A 25,274-nucleotide genomic window follows, 5' to 3' on the forward strand; every position below is an offset into this window, starting at 1 on the left:
CAAATTCTTTCTATCTCTCTCTTTAGCATGGTCACTACATACGTTAATGTACCCATAGCAATTTTTCTTGAAACCTTCTATGTCAACAAAATGGAAGTCTTCCGAAAGCTCCTTGAGCCACTCTTCAGTGAAGGCTCACCAGCATTAATCACCAGCAAACCTGATATTATGAAGGTAGGGCTTAAAATTCTAAAATAGGTTTCACTAACTGGAGGTCATGCCTGAACCACAATATGGTTACTTTAATTAACTGACCCCTCTGTCGTGAATGGCAGCTTGACAAACTAAGAATAGCGTACAGGACACAATCCGAGAACAGCCACATTCCTACCATCAACCTTCTTCACATGATGGCTTGCCTCAATTTTGCTATCGAAATTGTATGATATATGCATATGATTGTACTTTCATTTGGCAAATGATCTGTCATCAAGACTATCCCTGGATCGCAGAAACTGCGATGAAGACCTTGTACTACGGCGACCGAGTGATGATCTTCTTAGGGGTGTGAGATCCAGGTGCTTCCACTAAATTCACTCATAATTCCAGTGATTAATGTATGCCTTATCACCTTTAGCCACATATAGATTAAACTTGCCTTGGTCCTCATTCTAAGTATATAGAAGGTGTGGACCTGAATATGTCAACTGGTATCAATTTTGTGCATGAAGATTTCGGGACCCCATCTAGAAGACACCCTGGAATACCCAAATGTTAATGGATTAATATTGAAAACCCATTCATCAGAGTTGTCATATTTTGTGGCTACCTCATCTTTCTTATTTGGTTCTTTATTCATTATCAATGCCACTTTACCAGCGCGTATATCATTAGTGGTGACGTCAGCAAGTCTTTTGGACCTTGGATGATCTTCAAGGACGCTCATTCCATTCTTGAACTCTAAGAACCATTTCGTTGCTGTTGAATAACAAGGACTTCATTATCATTTACAACAACTCTATCATTCTTAAAGTTTATTTGCGTTTTCACCACCTTCGGGAGTAATTTCCATGATGACCCTGTATTCACTTCTGGTAGTACCTGTGAAATCATGGAGGTAGGCTTCCTCTGAAGAGTGTCCTGCCCATATACAGTGATGCAAAAATACAATATCTTTGCAGTAATGTTTTGAAGGAACAAGCTTTCAAATGAGACCAAATTCAATACCGTATGCGACAAAGTAGCATACCGAGTTCTCTGAACTTTTGACCGCCCTCGTATATTGATTTAGACAATGAAAATCGATTTGTTTTTGGTTGCTTCGACCAACAAAAGATTGCGTCACCTTAAGGTCTTGCAGCTGACATCTAAGGTGCAACTGTGCGCATTAAAGCCAATCACAACATTTATTCTTCACATTAATTGTGAATGATTCATAATTTAATTATGCAATTAGTGATGAAACTTCTTGGCAAAAATGACAGATTGCAAGATAACTAAATGAATCACTACAAGTTAAGAAGTTAATGAGAAAAGTCTATTATCTTCTATGCAAGCTGACAAGTCAACAATAAAATATCGTTCATTGTCTTTATCATGTTTTTTCAATCATTAACTTATGGGATTTGAACTCGAAGCACTATTAACATGTCATAATAATGAAGTCCTTCCTTCCTTCCTCCCTCTCTGATCTGTGGAAATGTTGCATGCATGATTTCTAAATGAGCCTCAAGAAAAGCTAGTAGTAAGCTTGTTAATGCTCATGACAGTCACATACAAATGTATCTCATGAATTATCAGTACATAGTCAACTTCCATTCAATCTTCATTGCACCGCATAATATGTATGGCTGCAAACCTATTACTGCTATTTTTAGTAGATTTGTTACTGAATCAAGCGACATGCACAATTCAGTTTGTCAACCACATCATGTATTCTTGACCATTTTAGTAGAAGACATTTACAATGTTGAAAATTTCATTGAATTTTGAGATACTGGTATGTGTGTGACTCCATGCTGCAAAATGATAAAATGAAAATGAAGTTGTATGCTTTGTTTGGCAAAATCTATATTTTAATACCAAATGACAATCATGAATTTTTATTGCCTATCACATGACATTTTGTTTAAATTAACAATCAACATGACAAGCTGACTGACTGTTTATTGGCTGCACGACTATGTCACCAATAGTCGTTGTCGGGTGCAACTTTCAACTACAATTTGGTGATAGTCGACTAATAACAACTTTCTATTGTGTTTTCAAGACATTTTAATCACCTAATAGAAGCTCCATTGACAAAGAGGATGATTAATGTTCAGTTGTTAACACTCTTGCGTAGTCAATTTCACTGTTTGTATATAATTTTGAAATACCAGAACAAGTAAAAGCAAGTTCTAGCCGGTGTCACTCGTTCTTAAACATGCCTTACACGTGTTGATTTGTGCATTTTGGGCTTGAATATGACCTCAAGTTTTTACTCAAATTTTGACCTCCAAAAAGTCATATCAATAGTCGACTGCGACTAGTCACGACTATTTCATGCCGAATAGTCGGGGGAAAAAGCAGAGGTTAGGCAACGCTATTTATTAGACTGCTTTGTAGTCCCTTTTTGATAACCAATTCATGCCAGCTATGCCCTTCCATAAAACAAACCCCAGTGACAAAACAAGGCATCAGTTTTCGGATGGGAGCAGTTCTCGGTCTGCATTTGTATCAATGTGAGATGAGTTGATATATAAATTTCAAAAAGGGGCTATAAAGTAGACTAACTATTTATGTGTAAATCAAGTACATCACACAGTGATCTATCTCAAAAGGCTGCCTTGTGTGATTTTTATTATTGTTACAACAGCAACTTCCATTTCCACCTTCCATTTCCTGATGAGATCATTCTCAGTATTTCTTGATTCAACATGCACTTCGATTATAACAGTTAACTAAAAATGTCATTTTGGTTCACTATTCGGGACAGTTGTCAGGGTGAAATGATTAATAATGTGTATATATTCATTTTACGGAATAAAGCATAAAATATTAATATCTAGCTTTATTCTCAAATAATTAGCTTAAATTTACATGAATTAGCATATTTTACACAAATTTCTTCAAACAATCTATTATGTTACTTATTAATTTATTAAAAATGTCCTCCTACTGTAAATGTACTCACGTCACACCCACACACACAAAATGTGTATACAACTATGCATACATTCATTCACTCTGAATTCATTTGTTTGTTCATTCATTCATTCATTCGAAGAGTTCATATCGAGATATTGGCAAATATAACTGGTCACATGTAAAGAAATAATATGAAAATATGCTCAAAACTATACCTTGGGGAATTTTTAGTGTAATTACAGAATATATTTTGCTCTCATTCCCTAACAAATTTTTGTAAGTAGGCTGTCAATAATATTTAAAACATGGACTGTTTATTTCTACAGTCCATGTTTAAGGGGGTACTACACCCCTCGATAAATTTGTGTCTATTTTTGCATTTTTCTCAAAATCTAATAACACAGTGGTAACAAAAGTTATGTATATTATAGGGGCAAGGAATCCAATTACTACACTAGAATTTCAGTGACCCAAGACAAGTGGCTTGTTAATTATGATAAGAAATAAGGTACCGCAACGATGTACCTCTTTTCCTATCATATATACTGAACCGTTTGTCTTGAGTCACTGAAATTTCAGTATAGTAATTGGATTCCTTGCCCCAATAATATACATCACTTTTGTTACCAGTATGTTATTATTTTTTGAGAAAAATGCAAAAATAGTCACAAATTTACCACAGGGTGTAGTACCCCCTTAAAGCCAGCATTATCACATTGATGGCAGCACTGATGGCCATTTATTATATGTGTGTAATCTTTGATGTTTTAGGTGACTATAATTCTCGCTATTCACAATAAGGGCGCCGCCAGCGGTTTGCGATGTAATCGTGATGTATCATGGGAAAAGGTCGACATCTAAGTCCGCGCAATACGAATATTGCCATGCTATTATAGGAACATGTGACAATATTTTTTAGTTTGTCAAAATAAAGGTGTTACACGCGAATCGATATGCAATAATACTAAATAATGTGATTTGAAATGTGCACAATTCATTTTTTCTCTATCGATTTGCGTGTAATACCATTATATTGACAAACTAAAAATATTGTCACGTGTTCCTATGTAATAGCATGGTAATATTCAGATTATGCTGGACTTGGATGTCGACCTTTTCCCATGATACATCACGATTATATCGCAACCCTGGCGCGCCTTTTATTGTGAATAGCGAGAATTATAATAGTACATGTATTTTAAGTACAGAGCTTGAGTGGAAGCTATTCTGCACAGAACCCTGACCAGTCCGGTCCGACTGCCTGATCAGGAAATACTGCCGAGTCAGGCAGCATGTTGCCTGAGCAGGCAACATGGTATCCCACAAAGCAATGCTATATTTCAAATAGAGCATCTTTTAATATACCGTTAGTGGTTTAGAGTAAAGAAGTAGGTAAAATATATAAAATTATCAATGGATGTACAATTAGTAGTATTTTTTTCATCAATTTTAGTTAAAATAAAGGTAATTTGCATATTTAAATCAAATTTTCCTCCCAGTGGAATTTTTTTTTGCCCGGTGAAAAATTGTAAACTTACATGTAGCTCATGTGTGTCAAAGTAAAATTTTCACAATTAAGTTCTTAGTCTGTCAAATTTGGAAGGGTTTCCAAAGCCTGTGTTATTTATTCATTCATTCATTCATTCATTCATGTATTTACATGTACTTCATCATTTAAAAAAATAGTCCCAATTTTATGAAATACATGTAGTGCAATACTAAATGTATCAAGGCAACCCAACTACCAATATGTACACCAATCCTCCCCATTCATTCACCCATTCCAAAACCATTCTTTTCCTCTATCAATCACTTTCTTGTTTGCCCCCTTCTCTCACTTTACCCTTCTTCAATATATCACCCATTGTAGCTGTGTACATTATTAAGACGACTCAAAAGATATTTCAATGGTGCTGCTCCTTACCAAGCAACACAAGGCATGAAAGCACTCATCCCTGCCTTGAAGGCAAGTCCAACATATGATACGCATCTGCTGCGCAAACTATGTCTCAGGCCATCGTGTGTGCCTTCATGATTTTATGCCCTATTGTGTATAGATATTGAGTAGGGATAGTTTTGATAATAATCAACTGCTAGTTCGAAAGGAAATATGCATTGTATGGTTTGTGGTATATTGTGTACATCACAATGTAACTATTTGTGTGAGAGCGTTGCCGCGTTGGACATGTCTTGAACAGCAATGTTACAGGTGTGTGGTGTGATTTTATCACATTTTCTACCTAACATGGAAGCTCATAACCCAATCATTTTATATCAAGATCTGAGTTCCATTACTCCAGCACAGTGATGGCACCAGGGGGCATGGGAGGCAATTCAGAACTCTTGTATCACCAGGCCCCCCCCCCCCAGCACAGTGATGGCACCAGGGGGGCATGGGAGGCAATTCAGAACTCTTGTATCACCAGCCCCCCCCTGTAAAAACCCAAAATTATGAAAATTTCCACTTTTGCAGCAACTTTGCCCTAAATTTGTTGATTTTGCGGGATTTTTGCCCCACCAGAAATTGCCCCAATGCCCCCCCCCCAAAAAAAATCCTGGCACCCTACTGCTCCAGCACGATATTAGAAGCAAACTCCTTTGCTGTGACCAACAGCACCAGTGGTGGTACGCCATATAATGCTAACATGGTTTTGTTCATGTCATAAAGGAAACAAATCAAGTTTCAAGCCTAGCTTAACTCTGTGTCATTTTGATACCATATCATAAGCACCGGAGGAAAACGCGGTCGCGGTTTTTGCGGCCGCAATTGTGTTTTTTGGGTGAAATTGCGTTTTTCAATTTTTTTTTTTTTTTTTTAATTTTAATTTTTTAGAAGTTAAAAATAGACCCTAAATTACTTGTTATTGAAGGTTGGAACCTCCAAATACTGCTACTTAAAAAAAAATTTAAAAAAAAAAAGATTTAAAAATTCTGAGATTTTTGTTCAAAGCTGGATAAAGTTGTACATTTTAATTACTGTTGCTTCTATTGAACAGCCAGGGACATATTGAATTAACATGCATTGCTAGCTGTTTTTTGTGTTTTTTGCGTTTTTGGAATATCATGGTGCGTTTTTGGCTTCCAAAATCACGTTTTTATCCGGTGCTTACCATATCAGATACCCAACTAGCGCAGAATTTTGCACTTCGCACTCTTAAAGGAGTATTTCGTGATCCTAGCATCCTCTTTTTATGTCATTTTTCAGTAGATATCCACGAAAAAGCTTTATTCCCAAAATTTCAGTTGATTCCGATTTTGCGTTTGCGAGTTATGCATGATTATGTGTATTACACTGCTCCATAGAAGATGTGTTGTAATTTCGTTCTGGTGCACCAGAACGAAATTCAAATTTCACGATATCTTTGCTAAACGAATTAATCTGCAAGAAATTTTTGTACATAAACATTATGTAGCCAGAGGTTTCCAGTGATATAAAAATCTCAACTTTTTTGATGAAAGTGGGGGATGAGGCTGTGGATCACGAAATGCCCTTTTAAATTAAAAATATAATCACTTGGTGAACGATGGAATTGTTCCATTTTCACTCATCGTACCGACTTGTGAAATGGAATAATTATTCACCTTGTGATTATATTTGTGACACGCTCTGGTCCATGGGGGCCAAAGGAGGCATTTTTGAAAATTGAGTTACTGTAATTAATGTTGCATTACACATACAATAGGCTACCATTTACTGAAAACACCAAAGGTCTAGCATACTTGGTTCTAAAGTTATGAAGTTTTTTGACATCTATTTTCTTAAGTATTTTATTATTTGTTACTCAATATTTTTACCTTTTTCTTAGTTTCAAATTTGCCGCCTTTGGCCCCCACGGACCAGATTGTGTCATGTACTTGTATAATAATTGAAAGTAATTTTTTGTGATAAAAAGCTTCTTATCTCTCCAATATTTTTTACTAAAGGGTCTCTTCACCATTCACAGCTTCCCTTTCCCCACTTACTCCAAAAAAGTTTATGCCATCATAAATTTAGGACTTTTGTATGCATACCCTTTCTTGCAGATTTGGCTGTTTGACCACAGATCCTCTGGTTTCACAAACACCTCGTCCAAATTTGTATATACTGTGTCTGTGGACAGACAGAAATTATAACAAGTCCTATGCATGTATGGGACACTATAATACTCACAATTACGCATCTCTCACAAATCCAATGTCCGAATGAACTGAAATGTTGGAAACAATCTTTTTTGATGGATATCTATTGAACCATACCATAAAGAGAGAACCACAAAATGCTTCTTTAATATTGGGTGACGTTCAAATTAAGATGAATTACATATAAACACATAATCACACCTGCTAGATATAATTTTAGCTCAATACTGCCAACATCACACTACTTTGATTAAGATGATGTCTTAAATTAATTGTCATCACTAGCTTTAATACATCCATTATGTTTTATAAGCATTTTTTATCAAAATGGTTTAGTTCAATCTCTCCCTATGAGCAGAACAGGAAATTAAAGACCTTTTTACTCACCCTGATGAAATAATGCAATTATGTATTTGGTCTACTACTAGTTTCAATTCATTACTGAATATAAAGAGCAAGTATTCATTTATTAGCTTGATTCTGTTAATGTCTTACTAAAGCTCCACCATTCTTGCTGTACATGCATAGCAAGTTGTGAGTGAATAGCATGGATGCTGCTAGCACTCATCAACATCATTTGATATTATTAGTGTCATTCGTAGTCATCATTTGTACTATACTAGCATGGTATTGTGAGCTCATTGCTTATTTTCAAAATTTAAGACATTGAATAAAATCGCAGAATCACAGTGTAACCCTAACGCCCTAGGCCTAGGCCGAGGATGGAAAGACGGAAGGGGAAAAAAGAAAGAACAGAAAACTTTTTCTCGTGTGCGCTTTTGAACCAGGGACCCAGTGGCGTAACCAGACCTGACCTTCCAAGGGAGCAAGATTTAAAAATTTCTGAATTTCTGATCAAAAGTTGTAGTATTTATACATGTGCAAGCCTAATTTTTTTTGCCTATTTTTTGCTCTTCTTCCCAGTGTTTTGTGTCGGGGGCACTGGTTACACCACTGCAGGGACCCCTCAGGTGCCAGACAAGTGCATGGCGAGACCTTGTCATGGGAGTCTACTTGGATAGCTAAGCTTTCCATGCCCATATGACTGTTTGCATCATGTGGGATACCCATGCTTGCAATGCTCTGTGAATTGAGTTTTTTTGATGTTTGGTTCGGTTAGGTTTAAATTAAGAATGCCACACCTTAAATAACTGGTGAAACTATTACAGAAAGCTAGCAAAATATATGGTGAAAGCAGAAAAGCAGTATGAATTAGAAGTTTTTCTCCTTTGCGTTACGGCTCAACACTCAAGGTGGAGAAAGGCGAGTTGGAATTGTGTGTGCGCTAGTGCTTTGAAGCTTATTACTGGAAATGGTTCTGTAGTTGCTGTTTGAATGCTTTTGGTTCTTCTATGTTGATGATGTGTTGAGGCAAGTTGTTCCTAGGGTTGTAAAGGGGTGGAAAGTTTCCGGGAATATTGGAAAGTTTCCGGGAATTTTGAAGGGCCCGGGAATATTGGGAATTTTGAATTATTGGCTTTTATTATGTTTTGAACTTGTATTTTAATATTTAATCATTCAGAAAGCAAATTAAGCAAATTGAATCTTTTCACAACATATATATGATGTTTACAATTAGATAAGTGCTACCAATGAAGAATAGGCCTTGTTTATATGTTCTGTTATCACAGATTTTCAGTGTTTTAAAAATGACCAAGATTCTTTCATGTGGGATTTTCCAACTCCAGCATCTTGCATACTTTCATCCTAAAATTTTGCATATTTTGGGAATTCCAAATTACCATTATAATAGCTAATTGCTATTTCTTAACCAAAAATGTATGCAGTTGGGATTTTTCAATAGCTTTGAGTCAGTGAAACAAACATTCCTCTTTATTTTGCCTTTAGAATATGGGAGTCATTTGGATTGACCACAGATATTGGAACCATATCTGTGGATTGACGATGTAACTTGCCATGTCATAGAATTGACTACCTCAATCTAGCTATGAAAATGGAAAATTTTCTTATCATTTTCAGAAATCATTTGTTAAATACTTTAACAGCACAAGTGATACTATATACTTCTTGAATAATCAGGGTTGGCGATTTTTTAATTTTTTTTTTAAATTAAAGATGAATTTTTTAGCAATAGATAAGCTGACATCATAGAGGTATTTAATTGCATCCAAAAGTTGAAGAAGCATTAGGAATGAAGTAAAACAGTCAATTTAACTTACATTTATCAAAAATGGTAAAATATGGAATACTTGATTTAAATCAGTGATTTAATAAAAATCACTTGATTTAAATCGCAATTTAAGATTTAAATCGCGCCAACCCTGTTGAATATGAATGCTGTAAAATTTATGTTTTGGCATCGAAACATAATTGGTGATTATGAAAAATAATTGGTGATTATTTGTATTTTAATTTTCAAAAGTCCAACCAAACGCAAAAAAAATGCATATGTATAGGCCTACATCATGGTACATGTGTATTTTGGTACTGAACAGACGACGTTAACTTCTGCGCATTAACTCATGCAAGATCTTTGTAGTTCACATCTTATGAGCTACATGTAGCACATAATGAGAGTTTAAATTTATTATTCAAGATCACTTTAACAAAAATGTTGATAGTGCTAAAGTATTATATTACTAAAATAAGCTAAAATAATATAAGTCTTTATGTAATAAGATTTAAGATAATGATTATCCCTTCAGATGTGGTTATGTTTCAAAATTCATTGTACGGTACCGTATAAGATGTTTAATACAGAACAAAAACATAACGCAGTAAGATCTGGACATGCTTGTTGTTTTCTTTGATAAAAATGTTATTGATCATTCTTGAAGTTCTTTATTATGATTGTATGCTGTTATAAATTACTCCAATACCCTAATCTACACAGTGATTCCCCTGTTTAAACTTCGATTTTTAGATTTGAATGAAAATTCCCGAAAATTCCCAAAATTCCCGTTAATTCCCAAAATTGCCGGTGGAAACTTTCCACTCCGAAAATTCCCGGGAATTTTACAACCCTAGTTGTTCCAGTCAATAAGAGTTCTGGGTATAAATTAATATTTGAAGTCTTTGGATGAGTGGAGTTCAATAAATGATTTTGTGGGGGTTCTCCTGGTGGAGCGCTTGACCGGGTGCAGCAGCGTTCGAACTGGTATGGACAAGTAAACCTCGTAGGCTTTTTGGAAGACAGACAGGCGAGCGATCTTCCTTCTCTCCGCTAGTGTTCTCCAATTTAGGTCTTCAATCATGGCAGATACACTGCTACGTCTATCATAGTCTCTCTTCACAAAACGGGCTGCTCGTCTTTGTATGGCTTCAATCTGATAAATTTGGTCTGCTGCACAATACTCAAGTGTTGGACAAACTAGTGAACGATATGCCAGATCTTTTATGTCTTCAGTACACCAATGCAAATTTCTTTTTATAAAGCCCTAGTCCTATCATACTTGAATGATTTTTACAGAGTCTGTAAAAACCACTTAATTCAATCATTGTGGTATTCATTCTCAAATTGTTACTGGTATTGGAGTCATAAAATCAAAATTTACTATTAAATGTTTCTTTTGTGAATGATTCTTGTAAATTTACAATTGGCAGGCACAAAATACTGTTACTGGTACCATAAACACGATAAAATCAAATAATATTAATGATAAATGTTTCTTTTGTGAAAGTTCTTGTAAATTTACCATTTTAGCAGGCACAAAAAGCAAAATACTGTCCGACACCTGGCTATGTAATTGCCAGACGATCCTTGATAGTCGGTACTCAAAACTGTTCAACCATACGGTAAAAATCATCTCGGTTCCCGCTTAATCCCCTGAGCACTACCTGCCGATCTAACATTGCCTCTGATTGGTCAATTACATGATATCTTCACTTTAATCACCAATCAGAATGGAGCTTTGCAAATAATTCACCCCAATTTTTGTGTGTGGTGAAATTATTCTAACAATGTTGCTGATTGGGCCAATTGATAATGAAAACTTCTTTTTGGCCAATCGGCAGGTAGTTCTCATGGGGTTATCATACATGTAGTAGGGCTCAATAACTATAGCAATTGGGTAATAACTACTCATTTCAGAATAACTGATAATACTAGTGAAACAGGAAAACCAGCAGTATTTTACATTGTAGCTATACCAAACCTAATAGGCAAGTGCCCTTCAGAAACACTACCGATAAATTTGGATGCAATACAGTTCAATGCAGATGAAAACGGCGATATTGGGAGTTTGACAAGCAATCAAGATCGGTGAATTGAATAAATATTGTGATGCAGCCAAGCATGGTTGGTTTATATCATCCATTCAACCTTGCCTGCCTTGCTTTGCTGCCTGCCTGTTCAGCCTGCGGGTTATATCACCACAGCAACACCATAGACAGCAAACACTGACTACGAGGCAAAGACAACGCTTGCAATAACAGCTATGAACCAACAGAATGCTTATCGTATAAACAACACACTTTCGTACGTGGAACTGTTCTGTTCAATACCCTGTTTAAAATCTACCAAAGGAAGGAAGGCAGTTTCCCTGCACCTTTTAATACTTTCCCCATTCAACAACTCTTCCTATACCTTTGTACACTGTACTACAGGAGCCAACCGTTGTTAATCCATGATGAATCCACACTTTCAATTTTGAATTCAGTATTTTTCAGGTAGCGGCTAAACATTGCCGTTTTATTCTGTAGTTTTATTGCTGATATCAACAGAGAAATCATCAAAGTTTTTGTAAGACTAAGTGGCAATGATTGACTGACATTCCTCGTAAAATAATCGTGAATTATATGATCTTTAGCTTCTTTTCGTTGTTTCGCGTCCCGCGCGTCTAAACCACGAAGACGAATCGTTGTTAATCGGTGATGAACAACGGTGAAACATGATTGAATCCCTAATTTCAACATGCTACAATTCTGTATTACCATATTAAGTCTTTACCATTGCTACGTACCATACCATGAACGTGTGATGTCAAGAACTCATGCTGAGAAAATGTTTCATGCAAAAAGAAACAATTCAAAACTGATAAACGACACTCAGATTTAATATAGAAAAACCTGCTTCCTCAAAATAGTCTACCAACTCTATATAGTTGATAATAATATTAAAGGGAAAAGTTTCTACTGGAGAATCGTATATTTTGTGGAAATTTCACCAAACACTTTCATACCTTTCCCCAAAGAAAATAATAATTTTTAAGACCTGGAAAAAATGTGAAATTCTTGGGAAGATTGATTTAAAACCAGATTGATTTAAAACCAACTTTCCCACTAAGATAGCAAAATTTAGCAAAATTTCTTTAAAAGTATTTCTTTATTTGGGAAAATAAAAACTTCTCTAAATGTCAACATTATTCAGGAAGGAGCAATTGATTGATTCTCTTCTTTTACATGCCTTGATTATAAGATTACACTTTCACCACTTTTTAAACATTTTCACATTCAACGTTGAACAAGAGCGCTCTGACAAGAGCAACAAGCCCTATGATCATATACATCTCAGATTGGTGGAGCAACAGCTGTGCAAAGGTACAGGGTGTTCGCTGAAAATACTGATAAACTTGTGAGTGTCGTTGAACAGTTTTACATGGATATGTATGTGACGTCTTCAACCAACATGTACAGAGGCAATTCATTACCTTTTCATGCAATGTCAGACACTGGACAAGACAGATGATATGAATTTATTAATGATGATGAACACTGTTAGCTTCCTTATCAATAACGTTATATACGTTGCAATGCAGGGTGTGTAAATGATTCATTCTGAGCCTTATTTAAAATGGTGACAACATTGGACAGTCATGAAGATGAAATTTAAAAAAAATTAAAATTTCAAAGCATTCCAAAAGTGCAGACTGCCTGATATCGTATCTAACTGACCAAGACAGATTTATAAAACATAGTGAATAGTTGTTGACCAAATCAATCCATCAGTGAAATTGTGGACATACAAAATTTCTAAGGCACAGAAATAATAGACAGATAAATTGTTTGTACCTGGTTTTGTCCACCTTTTCCAAATGACTTCACACTCTTGTTTTCCTAGAATGGAAAGTGACAAAGTTACATGGATGTTGGTTAGTGATAGAATATGAATGAATGGTATGTACATTGGGCTATTCCAGTTGAAATCCACACTACCCCTGTGGAAGATTTTGGAAATATCTTCCACAGAGGGAGTATGTTTTTCAAATGTAATTGGTCATGGTTTATCATTTTGAAACCCATACTCCCTCTGTATTATAGCTCTATCTTCCACAACGGGAGTGAGTATTTCAAATGGAAGTTACCCAATTGTCTATTCTATTCGAAACTCATACTCCCTCTGTGGAAAACTTTGGTCAAATCTTACACAGGGGTAGTGTGGAATTTAAATGGAATAGCCCAATTTTTGCAACTGTTTCTTCTGGCATCTCCAAATTTTTAAAAATCATTCAAAATGGCTTCATCCTTAAAATATGCCACCAACATGACTACCTGTGGAAGACACAGTGAATTACATGTTCATTTGAATATATTTTAATGATGCCAAGCAAAAACAAATCCTTATTCTACATGTATATTCCAGCATTGCAATTCAACAAGCAATTATCCAGACACCCAATCTGTCCATTAGGTGTAGTTATTTAGCGACACCTATTAACGAGCCATCATTAATACACCAATGATACTGTTCTAAGCGCAGTTGTTCAGGTTAATTACTCAATCTCGTTAAGCACATTACTAACAAACCATTCTGTACACTGAGCAGCATTAAGAGAATAATGATCATGTCTCACCAGATCAACATCTTTTGTGTGAAGTGAATGAGCCATGAATGAATGAATGCCCACATTGCATATAAGGCTATGTGAAAAGCAAAATGTGTTTTCCAGTATGATATTATACTCACTGAAAACAAGAATGTACAATAACATTTATATCAGGTATGGGCATGATGAACTTGAATATTAAGCACTGACATTTATATATTTAGGATATCACTGCTGGGAACTACTTCTCTTCCCTTCATCTTAAAATAAGGTCAACACAAACATATCCTCTCAGCACATCGCTAAGAAGTAAAAATTACACGCCATGAAAATAACTCGCTACATTGTCCGAGGGCAAGTTACTTCATAAAAGATGACACAAAATGATATGAAATGTGACACTTAAAGACACTGTGTGTAAATACGCTTTTCCTTTCCACTTCACTAGCTCTAAGATACAAAAAATACGATATCCAACAGCTGGTGAGAAACCGAGTACCATCGGCTGAATCCCTCTGTCATCGAAGCAAGAATAACATTGATGTAACAGAATGCATCATAGAACAGGTTAGTTTGCTTGTTTTGACCTAGCTTTCTCCTGGCGAACTACGCTTGTAATGATCAGTCAGTCATATACTACTACTCCGGTGTTAAGTAGAGTGCGGTAAGTGGCATTTAAATTGGTGCTCACATTTTGATGTTAGGCAACGAAAATTGAGGTGCTTTTACACTGCCTGAATGACCTGATTTTTGACAAATGGAAATCAAAGTGAAAATGAACCCTCTATTTGTTCCAAATTATCATACCCAGAACTGTAATACTTTACAGTTTTTTATAATAATAATAATTAATATATGCACATTGCATGCACAATGTGTGCAATTATATCACAACATACAATGTATTGAATCATTGCGCAATACAAGTTGGACAATGTCTATCATGCTATCATCTATAGGCCTATCTCATATCTGTCAATCATACATCACATTCCATATCTTATCCAAATTTCATTATTTTATAAATAAACTAAAACCTATTTAATAATTCTACATGACAATTAATGAACACTGTGTGTATAGAATATAAATTCAAATTTCCCTATCCCTTTCCAAAACATTCATTCTTTTTCAAATTTCCAAAGAAAATAAAGAAATAAAAGAGGGAGTGTATTAAATTTAAAGTGTGATTTGTGACAGTAATGCCCTCACCTTTTCTTGAATTTCTACTTTTTGCACGATTGTAGTACCCAATGATGTGAAAGACTAAAGCCTGAAAGGTTTTATGGTACGATTACCGAATAGGGTGCAACTTGCTAGACTTAAGTCCAGTCCTCATTTACAGAGTTTAAGGTTAGGGTTTAGGGTTGGGGTAGGGCAGTCTTGTAATAAGGCTAGGAGAGTTGCACCCTATTCTCCGATCGCTCCGGTTTTATAATAAAACCGGGATCTCAGTTTTATTCCCCAATGCATCGATACAAACAGTTGATATGTGACGTTACCGAATTTCTCTGATTTTTCTCATTTGTACAGGCCAAACCAACAATATTTGGGGGAAAATACAAATCTCTTTTAAATGCAAATCATACATTTATTGCTGTAACTATCAAGATGATATCCAAGCTCCAAAGTTGAGCATGTATGCATTTATTTCTGACCAAGTCAAACCTGGTATTCCAACAAGTGATATTGCTAATCATGCTAATTAATCATACAAACCCAACCACAATGGATTCAACACCAGGCTTTCTGTATGTGTATCCCATTAGAAATCCCAATTGATGAACTTTGAGCCACTTCATTCAGAAAATCAGAGATGAGTCATAGATTAGACACAACTTTACATACTACATTGTACATACTACAATACTTTACGCAAATTTCATTGAAATTTTTATGCAAGCATAACATATGGTATACTCTAGAGTGTGATGATAATTGCACATGTAATGTGCACTATTTTATGGTGATGATGCTGATCCACTCATTATCTTTGTTTAAAACTTACATGTATTTACAGCAAATCCTCCTAATTAAGTCAATTAAAAAGTTCAAATTTGGTTAATGGCCTGAACTTTCGATTCTAGCAGGATCTTTATCAAAGCACAATGGTAGATTTTGTATTTAGGGTCTTTGATATTGCAAGAATCAGGCATGAGAATGATCATCTATGAAAAAACCTGAAAAGTTTGAAAAAGCCTGAAAAAGCGCGTGAAATTAGGCTAAAAAGGCCCAAAACGGGCTGAAATTAAAAGAAAGTGCGGAAATTTGGACCACAAAAAAGCCTGAATTCAGGCTTAAACCTGAAAATTCTCATGCCTGAAGAATAAAATTGAACATGTATGAGCCGCCTTAAGGGATCTGGAATGAGCGTTTTGAGCGTTTCGACAGTATTTTTTGTAGGACATGAGAGCACATCAGACATATCGAATTGCATTCTGAATACAAAGAAATTGTCTTTCTGATATCAAATAGTGTTCATTTTTTGAAATTTATGATATAAATAATACAAATTTTATGACAAATTATTAAAATTTGATATTTCTCACATTTTTGATATATAACAGTCCTCGAAGCAAATTTTATAAATCTAATGACATATTCTTTTAAAAGTGTATGTAGCTGGGAGGAAAAGCCGACGATCAATTGAAAATTTTGACCTTTCATATTGAAAATATGGATTTTTTTCCCAAAAAGACCCAATTTATTTGGGTGTTTTGGGGAAAAAAATCCATATCTTCAATACGATAGGTCAAAATTTTCAATTGATCGTCGGCTTTTTATCCCACCTGTACATACACTTTAAGTATAAATCATCAGATTTATAAAGTTTACTTCGAGTACTGTTAAATATCAAAAATATCAATTTTTAATCATTTGCCATAAAATGTGTATTACATTGCAATTTCAAAAATCAAAATTATTTGATATCAGAAGGACATTCTTCAGTATTCAGAATGCAATTCGATATGTCTGATGTGCTCTAATGTCCCACAATAAATACTGTCCAACGTTCATACCCCCACCCCTTAAGTCAAACCTATGTTCACAAATGGGTGGCGTTTATTTCATTATTCATTACACACTGTAAGACACAAAAAATTCATTATGACTAGCTTCATTTGATTGATTTGCCTACACCTGGAATGATGAAAAATGGTCACAGTTTGAATGGAAAGAAATATTTGCACTGGTGAACCAAAAATAGTGAATTCTCATTTACTATCGCATCACATTTTTGCACAATATGCCTATTGCACCACATATTATTGCATCCCGCTTAAAAAATGTTGGCACCATTTCATATTACAATGTGTTTAATTGCAAGGTTACATTTGAATTGCAGACATGTAGCAATCACCCTTATTTTATAGTTATACTCAGAAGCTACTGGGGTCAAATATTTATACACTGGTTAATGCCCAGGAAATGGGCTATTCCAGAAAATAGGTGCACACCCCCTATAGAGGAGTAAATTTTCAATCAAAGAAATGTCCGGATTTCCAAGTCTGTTTTCTGAAAACGACTGGAATTCCAGTTGCCAATGTTACTGGAAAAAGCTTGGAAATCCTATCAAATGCAGGAAAAGTCACGGAAATGTTGAAAATGAGCTCTCAAATTGAGGATTTCTGATTTTGAACTATTTTTCTTCCTGATTTTTTTGCCTTTGGGCACTTTAAAAGTCTGGATTTCCAACAGTCACGACTGGCCAAAAAGTCCGGATATCCGAACTCTGGAATAGCCCAATTGAGAGCACGATCTAACTATATTTCCTTCACGTGCTACATAATAAAGTGCACAAAATTCATTTTTGAGCAAACATTTCTATCCATATCTAGTTTCGACTGTGAACCTGATAACTCAATTACGCTCAGAGGTAGGTAGTCAAACTGATTTCCTCAAGAAGTCAACATTCCGGTCAACGTCAAGTGCTGCCCCTCAAATTTGCTTAATCCCGAAGAGCAACTGGGCATGATGTACTTCACCATGCACGCTGATCAATGCACTTAGTTGGGACATTATAGCTTGCCATATATGTTTCAATTGATACAGACTCAGAAGTGTGTCTAGACGAACAGCGAACACATGTATACGGAATGACATTAGTTACTGTAAATTCAAAGCACACACTGAATCACATTAGGTAGTGTATATTCAGCGAATGCAAGATAGCACACTCGCTAGTAAATACGAAATGTGAACAACTAAAACAGAATATCCCTACACAGTGAGGAGAATCAGTAAATGTCATACAAACATGGGTGACAAAGCTTTCCTACTACTTGATACTGCGTGTTGTATTTTAGTTAGCTGACTTCCTCGTTTCATCAGGGACCAGTACTAGTAAATAGTTGCCAACTATGGCTTGATTTATACATACACCAGGCACAATAGAAACTCGTCAGTTGTAGTCATCCTTGCTGTTCAACAAACTGGTAATTTTGGATTATTCTGAAATATACATTTTGTTATAAATTGGACTTTGCTTTCTCATTTGACAGCCTGTTCATGAAAATCAAGCAAGATATGCGCCTCCAAACCCTCAAACAGTTCAATTATGCCTGTTAGATTATGTGCTTTATTGATTGGTCCGTGGTGCTTGTGTGCAACACAATGATGCGTTCCCATTGAAAATCGTTGAAATTGCAACTTTTAATTTTAGGGTTTGACGCATATCTTGGTCAATATTCTTGTTTGATTTGGCAAATTGAAGGATATTATATTCTTAGGACAAAATAGGGGTTCCCTCACAGCATTTGAAAACAAATATCTTCTATGCTTGTATCTTTTTTTTGGGGGGGGGGGATAAAAAGCTGTGTGCTCTGCAGGATTTTATAATCATATATTCATATTAAATTTGTCTCTATCAAAATCGCAAATTAAACAAGAAAAGATTTTGCAGGATCAATGCACTTAGCTTGGGCATAACTATAGCTTGCCATACAAGTTTCAATTGATACAGACTCAAAGTGTGTCTAGACTAATATGTATACGGAATGACATTAGTTACTGTGAATTCAAAGCACACACTGAATTACATTAGGTAGTGTGTATTCAGAGAATGTAAGATAGCACACTCGCTAGTAAATATACGGAATCTGAACAACTAAAACAGAATATCCCTACAGTGAGGAGAGTCAGTAAATGTCATACAAACATGGGTGACAAAGCTTTCCTACTACTTGATACTGTGTGTTGTATTTTAGTTAGCCGACTTCCTCGTTTCATCAGGGACCAGTACTAGTAAATAGTTGCCAACTATGGCTTGATTTATATATACACCAGGCACAATAGAAACTCGTCAGTTGTAGTCATCCTTGCTGTTCAACAAACTGGTAATTTTGGATTATTCGGAAATATACATTTTGTTAATTGGACTTTGCTTTCTCATTTGACACCCTGTTCGTGAAAATCAAGCAAGATATGCGCCTCCAAACCCTCAAACGGTTCAATTATGCCTGTTAGATTATGTGCTTTATTGATTGGTCCATGGTGCTTGTGTGCAACACAATGATGCGTTCCCATTGAAAATTGTTGAAATTGCAACTTTTAATTTTAGGGTTTGACGGTTTGCAGGCGCATATCTTGGTCAATATTCTTGTTTGATTTTGGCAAATTGAAGGATATTATATTCTTAGGACAAAATAGGGTTCCCTCGCAACATTTGAAAAAAAAAAGTATCTTTTTGGGGGTATAAAAAAGCTGTATGCTATGCAGGAATTTATAATCATATTCATATTCAATTTGTCTCCATCAAAATTGCAAATTAAACAAGAAAAGATTTTGTAAGATCAATGCACTTAGCTTGGGCATAATTATAGCTTGCCATACAAGTTTCAATTGATACAGACTCAAAGTGTGTCTAGACGAACATATGTATACGGAATGACATTAGTTACTGTGAATTCAAAGCACACACTGAATTACATTAGGTAGTGTGTATTCAGAGAATGGAACACTTAAAAACAGAATATCCCTACATAGTGAGCAGAGTCAGTAAATGTCATACAAACACGGGTGACAAAGCTTCTATACTGATACTCAGTGCTATATTTTAGTTAGCTGACTTCCTTGTTTCATCAGGGACAATGCTATACTAAAATAGTTGCCAACTATGGCTTGATTTATCGTATAACAAGCTACACATGTAATTCCTATGATTGGGGCGAGCTGGGATTTGTAGATAATACCACAATGTGCACATTTTAAATGGGAAGCTATCATTTAGGATATAAAACTAGCATCCATCTTTAAACTGTTTGGCATATGGAAGAAATTGTTTAAAACTACTACTTCTCTACTAAATTAAGGATAAAAAAAAGCTTTTGTCTCATTTTTTTTTTTTTAAAGTGCTACAACAACAAAATGTATGCTTTTGGAGGGGGGAGGGGTAAACATCATTTCCTTTTGTTTAATTAATTGGATTTTTTTAAGGTCCGGCTCATGGAATGGAACAATTCATCTTTCACCTTGTGAATATATTCTAACCAACTGGTCTTTGGCTTGACCAAGTCAAATTTTGTCTTGGTAGTTTTTAGTTGTTGGGTATATGTCAATTATTCTCCATTTACAATTTTTTACTTGTCAAAAGGTTCATTTCCACCTAGCAATTTCTATACTTCTTAAAAGGCATGTAAGACACGGTTTCAGATTTGAAGCAGGTTTGACGGCCAAAAATGGCAAAATACAAAGTTTCAAAAAATATTGTTTTAAATATGTTTTCTAGACTGAAATTTTGTGCAGAATTCATTTCTGAAGTCAGAAATGCACAATCTGTCATTGTTTTCCTGATATCAGCATTACAGTAGAGGCATATGCTTTTGACGGAAATAAAAATATGAGATCCCTAAAGTGGCAACATCATCACAACATATTTGAACTCTATTGGCACACTTATAAAGGCTCTGCAAGGCTCACATCATGTTGTAGTGCAAGTCTGACATCTGATTGGTGCACACACATTGAATATAGGTCACATGATTGCGCAATATTACAGGTACTAATTGTTCCCGATTTTGCTCAAAAATGGGGTGGCGAGACAATTTAATAAAAAAATTAGAACTCAAAAATTATGCATTTTAGCACAAGTTTGGTACTATATCCCTGTAGTACTATATCATGGGAATAACTGATTAGTTTTTTTAACATGTCGCCCTCATATTTTTTTTTTTTTTTTTTTTTCGAAATGCCAAATTTTACGTAATTTACAGATGTCACAAATTGATAAAAAAATTAGAAAAGAAAATTGAGAAGGAATGGAAAGATATTAATGTTATACCCAAGTAGGAACTTATACTGTGCATAACTGATTAGTTTTTCAAGCCTATAGCTCTTGTAGTTTTCTTGTAATCCCGATTTTTATAAATGGCGGGAATTTTTACACACATCAAAATTTTAAGGGGTAGGGTAAACATTTTTACATTTTGCAAGTTTTTCCCTTAGTTAAAATGAACAAAGTTAGGTATCAAATGAAAGCCCATTCAATACTACATAGACTGGTAGGCCAACCATCACTGTAGCACCTTCCTATCAAGAGTTACGATTTTTCAAATCAATTTTTTTGCTGAAAACGGCTTATTTTGGCATGTCAATTGTCACGAGGCATGTCATATTTGAATGATTCTGGCCCGCAAATGATTAAGTCAATCACAAAACAAATACCTGAATCCATCAAATAGTACCTACAGCTGATATGTTAACATTTTAAAGGGCCATATCTATGTATATTGTAGACTCTATGAGTATACAAAGTTGGCATGTGAAAATTTTTGTCACCCAAAAAGTGTGTTTTCGGGCAAAATCGGCCACAAATCAACATTTTGTAGCAAAACGATGTACGGTGCACGCGTTTAGACAAAAAAATCATGTTCTGCAAACAATTTTACCCTAGAAAAGACACCTTAGAAATTAAACATAGCTATTTTCACTCTGGGGTGAATTTTTACACACTTTGGCAGTGAAACCTGCTTCAAATCTGAGACCATGTCGTAACCAGTTTTAGCGAGCAGTTTTGGTGTTTCAAGGGGGCAAAAACCAGGTAACCGAGAATATGCCTTAGATTAAGAGGGGAAAAACCATCCAAAAAAGGCTGATTAAAAGACATTTCATACTCTTCATTCATAATTTTACCACTGCTTCCCTTTCCCACTATTCAAAACCACTCAACCAGTTCCCCTTGACATGCTTGAGTTAATTAATCACTCTTTGATGATTTTGATCTGTGCATTGTACCTTGCAACAAAAGAAACCCAATTTATACAGGGCAGACATGCACAAAAACAGTCCACACAACTCAGGGAAAGGGAGAATAATTCTACATCCCGATTGAATGCAACTTATGTCATTGTTTACTACTAAGTCATTAGTAATTATTTTGGTATATTGCCAACCTCTTAATAGGCATGTCCACTAAAAATTGAAGTACATTTAAATTGATTCAGACCTAACTTATTGGCTTGGAATTGATGAAAGAAACATTTTGGCGTTTAAATAATCTTAATCGGACGTTTCATTCCAGAGATATGGCCTTTCGAGTGTCACGGTTTTATATAGGGCTGCTAGAACATGTTAAAAAGTTAAAGTCCAAAAAGGAATACTAACAGAAAGTGCAACTTTAAGGTACTTTTTCTTAATGTATTTATTAACTAGCGTTATCTGGAACATTATATTTGCTTATAACAACATGAAAATAAGATCATCCTGAAAATTTAATCGATTTTGTTGACATACAACAAAAATATAAGACCTCAAAACCCATGGTTTGTTTGGTGAAACCTCAAGCATGATCATAGATGGCCGCCATGGAAAATATCTCCATAGAGGAGATGAACAATAAGTGCATTATTTCAAATGAATAGCGGTAGTCTTAAACATTGTTCAATCTTTTAAGGTCAGCACATTTTATCTTCAAAATTATTATATTTCATCATGGCATAAGTTTGGTAACATTAATCACTACCAATTTTGAGAAATTTGCTCCAACTCAAAGGTTATCTTTACTACATTGAGCAATACACTGTGTGTGCATGTGCCCACTATGGTTTCGAGAGTGTGTGGTTCCCAGTAGTTTCTCTCCCTAGGTACACGGTCTGTAACACAGACTAGGTAGTGAGTGTGCACAGGGAAGTAAAAGATTTGAGATGGGCCGCGGTAGGCTTAAACATTCTTAAATTTCTTAACATCCTGCACATTTTGTCTTCAAAAATAGTTAAATTTTATGAGTATGTAAGTTTGCTTGTCTGATTCACTCCAAATTCGGAGATAATTGCGTTTGAACACCTGATGCACGGAATGGTGTCACTTCAACCTGTTGTAGTTCTCATCTCATTAAATTTTTCATTAAAAAAGTTGATCTCTTCATGAAGGAAGGTCCTCTCTATTTACTGACCAAACAGGAAAAAGTTTGGTTAATGTTTTCTGGTGGAATCAGGAATTTCTTGAAACACCCTGATATAGGCCCACATTTGGATCAAAACAAGTATAAAAGCCCATTTAACAGGCCTGGGATTTCTTGTATCGATCACTTTCTCCATAGACAATACGTGTGTGAGTGCACGCACACAGTAAATGAAAAATCGTTCTAGTGGAAACTGTATTAACAGTGGTCATCCCTACTCTTAATTCATCATTAAGGTGCGGGATTGTAACTATCTAAAATATCCTGACAAATATCCAATTAGCTTCAGCTATTAGCTATTAAGATATTTGGATATTATTAAAGGATATTATGGATAATTTGGATAATAGTTGCACCTACTGATATTTTGGATATTTGGATATTTTAGATAATTTGGATATTAGGCTATCAAGGATATTATGGATATTTATATATTTCAGATATTTGGATATTTTAGATATTATGGCTAATTAAGATATTTTAGATATTTTGGATATTATTATGGCTAATTAGGATAATTTGGATATTTGTTATATTTTCATATTATTATGGGTCATGAGGATAATTTGGATATTTCAGATATTTGGATATTTTAGATAATTTGGCTATTATTAGGGCTATTTTGGATAATTTGGATATTATTGTGGCTAATTAGGATAATTTGGATATTTCAGATATTAGGATATTTTAGATGGGTCTTTAGGATAATTTGGATATTTCAGCTATTTGGATATTTTAGATAATTTGGATATTATTAGGGCTATTTTGGATAATTTGGATATTTTAGATATTTTGGATATTATTAGGGCTATTTTGGATAATGTGGATATTTTAGATATTATTATGGCTAATTAGGATAATTTGGATATATTTAATATTATTATGGGTCATTAGGATAATTTGGATATTTCAGCTATTTGGATATTTTAGATAATTTGGATATTATTAGGGCTATTTTGGATATTTTTGATATTATTATGGCTAATTAGGATAATTTGGATATTTGTGATATTTCTCATATTATTATGGGACTTTAGAATAATTTGGATATTTGGATATTTTAGATAATTTGGATATTATTAGGGCTATTTTGGATAATTTGGATATTATAGATATTTTGGATATTATTAGGTCTATTTTGGATTATTTGGATATTTTAGATATTTTAGATATTATTATGGCTAATTAGGATAATTTGGATATTTGTTATATTTTTCATATTATTATGGGTCAATGGATAATTTGGATATTTCAGCTATTTGGATATTTTAGATAATTTGGCTATTATTAGGGCTATTTTGGATAATATGGATATTTTGGATATTATTGTGGCTAATTAGGATAATTTGGATATTTCAGATATTAGTATATTTTATATATTTTGGATATTATTATGGCTAATTAGGATAATTTGGATATTTTTAATATTATTATGGGTCATTAGGATAATTTGGATATTTCAGCTATTTGGATATTTTAGATAATTTGGATATTATTAGGGCTATTTTGGATAATTTTGATATTTTAGATATTTTGGATATTATTAGGGCTATTTTGGATAATTTGGATATTTTAGATATTTTGGATATTATTATGGCTAATTAGGATAATTTGGATATTTTTAATATTATTATGGGTCATTAGGATAATTTGGATATTTCAGCTATTTGGATATTTTAGATAATTTGGATATTATTAGGGCTATTTTGGATATTTTGGATATTATTATGGCTAATTAGGATAATTTGGATATTTGTGATATTTTTCATATTATTATGGGACTTTAGGATAATTTGGATATTTCAGATATTTGGATATTTTAGATAATTTGGATATTATTAGGGCTATTTTGGATAATTTGGATATTTTAGATATTTTGGATATTATTAGGGCTATTTTGGATAGTTTGGATATTTTAGATGTTTTAGATATTATTATGGCTAATTAGGATAATTTGGATATTT

The 25,274-nt window shown here is 34.5% G+C and overlaps 1 protein-coding gene across 3 annotated transcripts in view; it reads right to left on the reverse strand.

The window, feature by feature from the left end:
* The window catches only part of LOC140153682 (uncharacterized), a 144,496-nt gene that overhangs the window by 71,320 nt on the left and 47,902 nt on the right, over positions 1–25,274 (reverse strand). For 2 of the 3 annotated variants that reach the window (XM_072176490.1, XM_072176492.1), the window contains exon 3: positions 13,159–13,203. The exons of the other annotated variant lie outside the window; for it this stretch is intronic. In XM_072176490.1, the coding sequence (XP_072032591.1) occupies positions 13,159–13,203 (45 nt within the window). The remainder of the gene's footprint in view (positions 1–13,158; positions 13,204–25,274) is intronic. 3 annotated transcript variants of the gene reach the window in all.

Source organism: Amphiura filiformis, chromosome 5 (assembly GCF_039555335.1).
Source record: "Amphiura filiformis chromosome 5, Afil_fr2py, whole genome shotgun sequence".
Taxonomy (NCBI): Eukaryota; Metazoa; Echinodermata; class Ophiuroidea; order Amphilepidida; family Amphiuridae; genus Amphiura; species Amphiura filiformis.